Source organism: Nicotiana sylvestris, chromosome 10 (genome assembly GCF_000393655.2).
Source record: "Nicotiana sylvestris chromosome 10, ASM39365v2, whole genome shotgun sequence".
NCBI classification, from domain to species: domain Eukaryota; kingdom Viridiplantae; phylum Streptophyta; class Magnoliopsida; order Solanales; family Solanaceae; genus Nicotiana; species Nicotiana sylvestris.
In genome coordinates this window covers 891,480-899,138 of record NC_091066.1, presented here as the reverse complement: position 1 = coordinate 899,138, position 7,659 = coordinate 891,480, and the positions used below count along the sequence as shown (strand labels likewise).

Sequence of the window (7,659 nt, the reverse complement as noted above, 5' to 3'; positions counted from 1 at the left end):
AAGTTCTTTCCCACCGCAAGTAAAGTTGAGTTAGATATGCTGGATTTAGTCAAATATAAATACTGTAGAACATCCATCCTTTGCAAATATTCAGCAAAAATAGAGTCGACAGATTTTTGGTTAGCTGCATTTCTTTAATGATAGTCGTCAGGTAATGTCACTTAAGAGTTCAGAAGAAGCCTAATTCTCTACATTGTCTATATGAGGAGGATACTGTGTTTAATTTTGTCGATGTAGAATGGATATCTATATATTTTTTATGTGAGATCAGTCGTCCTCGTAAACTTGCTATTTACTAATGTTTGATGGTACCTCTCCCTGTTTACTCTACTATCCGAGGAAACTACCAGACAAAATCAAGTTTTGGTAACAGATGTTTTGAAGATAAGCAAGCACAGTCCAATAGATCAAGTTAATTGTATACTTTTGTTCTCTTTTTGGTGTAGGGAGGAGTTTGTAAATGATGCAGAATCAATTCTTAGCATCTTAGAACCCCTCTATAAGATGTGAAAGGGACTCCTTTTTTAGGTTTTGCTCAATCTGTAATTACATCAGCACTTAGTGCTGTTTTTATAATACAATCTCTCTTCAATAAACCACCTCTCTCTCGAATAAATTAGTGAAGACTTGAGGTTTCAAGGTTACTGCATCAAGAATCTCATATCTTTGTTGAACATCTACAAATTACTTGATGAAGGATCAGAATGGAGAGATCATACGATCATATGAACAATCGCTGTTCAGCACAGTAAAAATATTTGGACATGAATGCAAAGGAATGGCAAACTACAATGTAGACAACTGATATGAGAAGTTATACAAGACAGCAAACTACAACAAAAACACATGCAAGGCACTAGGCCGACACTCTGAACCCTGTCTTCAAAGATGTTGGTCTACATCAATATTCATCACCGTCTTCCTCGTCATCAACTCCTTCAGCACCCACTTCTTCGTAATCCTTTTCAAGCGCAGCTAAATCTTCACGGGCTTCAGAGAACTCTCCCTCTTCCATGCCTTCACCAACATACCAGTGGACAAATGCCCTCTTAGCATACATGAGATCAAATTTGTGGTCAATGCGTGAGAACACCTCAGCAACAGCAGTATTGTTACTGATCATGCAGACAGCTCGTTGCACCTTGGCCAGATCACCCCCAGGTACTACTGTTGGAGGCTGGTAGTTGATTCCACATTTGAAGCCAGTTGGGCACCTGTTCAGATCCAAAACCAAAAAATTACGATTTGGTGGCGTCATTAGAGAAGGGATGGACAGGAATTTGGCAGTAAAAGAAATTACTAACAGAACGTTAACATGCAGCGAGAGCATTCTGCCTTGGAGATAAAAAGAAACATGCAAAGAGTGAACCTCACATGGTTTAGACACATCATGCCTAGGCTGTAAAGGTACAAGTCAATAGGATATTCAACAGCACCAGTAAGTCCAGCGTGGACCACATGCTCATGCAATGATGGACCAGGACACTAAATCATGCTAAATAACAATATCATTGCCAGGTACCAGCTAAATATCTGTTACTCTCAAACTAAGCAGTATTAACCACACTCCCAACCATTGATCACATGTATTATCAATATACTCCCATTAGTGCACTTGATTACGACTAAATAATTATGCATATCAGACAATTGTTTCTTGAGATGAAAAAAACATGTTGCTACCAGGATAAAAATCGAAATCTAATGCATAATGGGTTCCGAATCATGTAACTCTAGCTATAAAGGGTGTCAATGGAACAAGACGGGGGAACAAACAGGATCAGAATTAAAAACTTGTTTACAAATGTAGTTTTTGGCTCACTGTGTCCGAAGAATGCTGATTAAAGGCCTTTCCTTTTTACCGTCAAATTCTAATCAAAGGCTCTATTTTAGATCAAATTACTTATAAGGCCACTAAACAGCTAGTGTCAAGTAGTTTATTATAACAAGAAAAGCTCATGCTTGCAACTAGTGCGAAATACTTACCAGTCAACAAACTGAACAGTCCTCTTCGTTTTAATAGTAGCCACAGCAGCATTGACATCCTTGGGAACAACATCTCCACGGTACATGAGGCAGCAAGCCATATATTTTCCATGCCTTGGATCACACTTAGCCATCATGCTTGAGGGCTCAAAAACTGCATTTGTTATCTCAGGGACAGATAGCTGTTCATGGAATGCCTTTTCTGCTGAGATCACAGGGGCATAGGATGAAAGCATAAAGTGGATGCGAGGATATGGTACCAGGTTTGTCTGGAACTCAGTAATATCCACATTAATGGCTCCATCAAACCGTAATGAAGTGGTCAAGGATGATATGATTTGAGAGATCAGTCTATTCAAATTGGTGTATGTAGGCCTCTCAATGTCTAGGGATCTCCTACAGATATCATAAATGGCTTCATTGTCCAACATGACAACAACATCGGTGTGTTCAAGAAGGGAATGAGTTGAAAGAACACTGTTATAAGGCTCAACAACAGCAGTCGATACCTGAAATTAACAAGAAAACTCAAGTTAGTAAGTAGAGAAATAACCTACAGATTAGTGTCAAAGGTTACATATGCTGTTAGTAAAAACATCATCAAACATTATGGAACATGAGCTAAAGATAATACCTAAGAGTTAGCCATAATGTCATTTATCGTAAAAGCTACTACTATAACAACCTATATGGAGAAGTCTCATCTAAAATTAAAGTCTTAATCTTGTGCTTTATTGCTATGCTAAACAAATGTAATAGTACTTTGCTAAAGCATGACTCTGCACCTGGGGAGAAGGATAGATAGTAAATCCAAGCTTAGACTTTTTTCCATAATCCACAGATAGACGTTCCAGCAACAATGACCCCAATCCAGAACCAGTACCACCACCAACAGCATTAAACACCAAAAACCCTTGCAAACCCGTGCAATTGTCAGCCAATTTCCTTACTCGATCAAGGCATAGATCGACAATCTCTTTCCCAACTGCGAAGAAAGTTAATACAACCAAAAATTAGGTGCATCTAACAAAAATCATTCATAAAACAAAGAAATGGCACCTGAGTTCTCCAGAATAACTACCTGTATAATGCCCTCTGGCAAAATTATTTGCAGCATCTTCCTTTCCTGAAATGAGCTGCTCAGGATGGAAAAGCTGGCGATAAGTCCCAGTTCTCACCTCATCAATAACAGTGGGTTCGAGATCGACAAATATAGCTCTTGGGACATGCTTCCCTGCACTGGTTTCACTAAAGAAGGTATTGAAAGCATCATGTCCTACACCAGGGGAGTTGTCACTGCAAGTAAAACAAAGAACTTACTCATCAGCATGCACTAGAACTCCACCCTTTAGCTAAAAGGAGGAGAAAAGAGAAACCACACCAACTTCCAACTCAAATAATTTACAGGCGGAAGTTGACTTGCTTGTCAATCATAAACTTGTGGGTCTTGTGACCATTGATATTGCCATGACAAAACTTTGCACGTATCAAACAAAAACAACCTTTGGTTAGAAGGTTCCTTTTCATTTTGCATGATTAGAAGAAAGTATCACAAAACAACAAAGAAAAGAATGCACAAAATTGCATCAATATAACAAATTGTTACCATTCATCAAATCAATCAACTATCCATCAATCCCAAACATAGTAGAGGTCAGGCTGTATTAATCCTCTATATCCATTTTGCTCTATCCGGCTCATGTATCATAAACGAAAAACATATATATCATCACAAACCCTCCAAAGGAACACCACAACAAACGCCAATTATGCAATCCATGTTCTTAACTACACCAGAAAATGTCAATTGAAGACAAAGCATAGCATAAGCACGGCCTAAACCAATCTTTCCATCATTAGTATTACTGGGATGAGACTTGGCACATCTTAAGTCAAACTACAGATGATCCTTTTCATTTTCCATGAATAAAAAGGTGAATCACAAAACAATCAGCAAATAATTGAATCATGAAATTGCTAAATTAGAGCATTTGAATGGGTTTGGGTATTGGACAAATCGAATGGCCAAGTGTACCCATTTTTACATGTGTTCACAAATACCCTCCATAACAACAACAACAACAACATACCCAGTCTTATATTACACCGTGGGGACCTTAGACACTCATCTCAGGAAAGCATAGCAAAGCCAAATATGTTAATGGGTATCCAAAATTACATATGAAAAATGTTTGATGAACACACGATATAAACCAACCAATCCATCATACATAAACCAATGGAATTATCAATTAATCAATCAACTAGACCTTGATCCCAAATTAGTTAAGGATCGGGGATATAGATCAGCTATATATTTATACAACACAGATAGATAGATAGATAGATATAACAATATTGATATACATAGATATATATATATATATATATACCTAGGCATCATGCCATCAGGGTGGATGTCATGTTCAAGGCAATAGAGCTCCCAACATGAATTTCCCACCTGAATCCCAGCTTGACCAATGTGTATGCTTATTATTTCTCTCATTTTCCCCAATTTCAATATTTCTCTTCACAATCACAACCAGCCTCTTTTCTCTTTCTAGGTTTGTGATTGTGAAGAATAAGAAGAAATGTAACTATCTTTCCTCACTCTATATGATATTAATATATGGAGGTGGGGTGGGTGGTGGGGGTGGGGGTGGGTGGGTTTTTTCGAATTCTCTTAAAGGGTAAGGACAACTTGATAAGTGTTTGGAATCCGCCCATTTGCTGCCAGCTTTTCTCTGGGCCCGCCCTTTCCGCCAATCGTTTTGCCGCCCATTTTTATATGACCTTTTTACCCCTTCAGATATTTTTTCCCGTGCGAGCCGATCATCACGCAAATACGCAACACCCATTAGATGTGCATTTTTTCACCCAAATGAGAAAATTAATTCAAACAAAAAAGATATATTACCTCCGTTCCATTTTATGTGAATCTTTTTTTTTTATCCGTTTTAAAAAGAATGACTTTTTTCTTAGATTTAAAAATAATTTAGTTTAAACTTTCAATTCTACCTTTAATGAAAAACTTTTATAACCATACAAATATTTTTGTTTAAGATCACAAATTCAAAAAAATTTCATTTTTTCTTAAACGACGTGCCTAGTAAAATAGTTTCATGTAAATTAGAATAGAGGGAATATCATGTATGGGACATTTGCAGTTCTGATTTTATTTTTGTTGTCTATATATATGAAGCACACTGTTCAAAGTTTTGTTTCTATTCTATTCAGTCAGTTGAACATTTTTTTTTTTTACTATTTTTTTGTTAAAATTTACCACTATTAACAACGTGAGAAAAATAAGACCGTTCAGTGGCTAAAACAAAATTATTCAGTTAAATCTCTTCTTTTAATAACTGAATCTTCTTTTTGGAAATTCTTTCTGTATGTTGAACCTTCTATTTTACTATATCAATTATGTGGGGGAAAAGTGATGTTTGCAAGTATCTCTATGCATTTTTTAACCAAAAAAGTAAATGTAAAACAGAAGAAGAAAATGGGATGGATTGGAGCTTTTAGGGTGCGTTTGGTATAACGGAAAATGTTTTCTTGAAAAACAAGTAGTAATTTTATTCATTTTCTGGTGTTTGGTACGCAAATTAAGGAAAATAACTTCTCAAGAGTATTCATAAATAATTTTAGATATAATAAACATGAAGCCATAAACTTTCAAACCAACAACCTTCCGAATCCACAAATTTCATAAACTTTCTAACCGGTAACTTTCGAAATCGCGGAATTTCAAACCCGTAAACCTCCAAACACATAAAGCCCCGAACTCATAACTTTGGTACTTATAAAATTTTGAACATTTAAATCGATAAATAAAAAAAATTAAAACTGAAAATATATTTACAAAATATTTTTTTTCGGAGTGGTGGTGGTGGTGGTGGGGGAGGCAGAAAAATGAAAAAAGCAAAAAAGTTGAAATTACAAAAAAAAAAGTAAATTTTTTTTTCCTTTTGTGTGGGGGGGGGGGGGTTGAAGGTAGGGGCTAGGGGAGAGAGTAAGAGTGGGTGGTGCTGAAAAACGAAAAAATAAAAATTTGAAATTGCAAAAAAAAAAGGTAATTTTTTTTGCGAGGGGGGGAGGTGGAGGGGTAGTAGGGTGGGTGGTAACAAAAAAACTTGAAATTTGAAAAAAAAAAAAAAAGAGGCCTTTTTTGGAGAGAGGAGATAGGGTGGGTTGGTGAGGGTGGAGAATGTTGAGAAGGAGTTTTGGAAAATGTTTTCCCATAAGGAAAACATTGAGTTGATAAGGAAAACGTTTTCCAAAACATTTAAGTCAACCAAACATGGAAAAATTGGAAAACATTCATACCAAACACACCCTTAATTTTATGTCTTTGTACCACTCATGCATACGATTTCTTTATTCTATGTACGCCATAGCAGATGCGGATATAGCATTATAGGTACGGATTCGATTAAATTTGTAATTTTTGATGCGGAACATAAATTTAAACATAAAATCTATTTAAATAAAAATAAATAGTAGATATAAACTCATAACTTTAAATATATAATACTCCAATACTAAATATCTTAGAAGTAGAACCCATATGGTCTAAATCTTGAATTCACTTCTACGTTATAAGATTTGAGAGTATAAAAGATAATACTGTACGGAGCGCATGTTTGCAGTAATTTGGTACAATCTCGTGCATTAAGAATGTAGTGTATTTATTACTTATTTATATGATAAGCCTTTGCTTATTCTTGATACCATGCATGGTAGTATATGTGAAGTCAAAGTAATAAATGTTAGAAATTACCTTCTCTTCTAGAAATTTCTAGTGTGGTCCACATATAAGGTAATAAATTATTTACCTTATTTTTCAAAGGAAATAATATATAAGATAATTTTTTGTAGTTATGCATATATGGTAGTTTCTTTGATGGAAAGAAATTACCATTTATTAGGAGTCCTAGGGTAATTATAATTTATGGAGAAGTCCCTAAGGCTAAAGTATTTGCCTAAGAGTCCCTAGCCTACCTATAAATATGTTTGTGACTCCATCAGTCTGGCATCTTACGATAGACACAGGCTAGAAGGCTCTCTAGGTTTTTTGCTAAAGGTTTCAAAGGCAATTCCCTACATCAATTGAACAACCATGGCTAAAGGTATGTTTCTATTAATATTCCGCTGCATTGGCTCTGTGTTTGTATTCGAACTACAATAATAAAGTGCTCACTAAGTGTATTTGTAGGTAATAATATGTCATGAAATTTTTATCTGAATAATATGTTTTTGTTGTTAATAATGTCAAGATTAACTAATTCTTTTGTTTGGAGAAGATATATAAATGCTAAATGTTGTAGAAATTAGTGGCATTCGATTTTTCTACGGACAACAACAACAACATACTCAGTATTATTCCATACTATGGGGTCTGTGAAGGATAGTATGTATGCAGATCTTACCCCTACCTTGTGAGGATAGAAATGTTGTTTCCAATAGACCCCCAGCTCAGGAAAGTATAAGCACCACATTAATGAAAATATAGACAAGAAGGGACAGTACCAAAAAGTCATATAAAAGCAGTATAAAAACAACAAGATAGTAAGGTGATCAACAATGAAAGAAAACAACGGTTCGTCATAAAAACCTATTACCAATAGAAAGTGAGACCGCGTGCCTATACTATTGTTATGAACACTCTAGACT

The 7,659-nt window shown here is 35.6% G+C and overlaps 1 protein-coding gene across 1 annotated transcript; it reads right to left on the bottom strand.

The window, feature by feature from the left end:
* Positions 1–633: 633 nt before the first annotated feature.
* LOC104217593 (tubulin alpha-5 chain) lies at positions 634–4,586 on the bottom strand. The gene is made up of 5 exons (XM_009767880.2): positions 4,380–4,586; positions 3,068–3,282; positions 2,772–2,971; positions 1,987–2,495; positions 634–1,214 (listed from the first exon to the last, which is right to left on the bottom strand). The coding sequence occupies exons 1-5, from the start codon at positions 4,490–4,492 to the stop codon at positions 902–904; spliced, it is 1,350 nt and encodes a 449-aa protein (XP_009766182.1). The 5' UTR covers positions 4,493–4,586; the 3' UTR covers positions 634–901.
* Between the last annotated feature and the right edge of the window lie 3,073 nt (positions 4,587–7,659).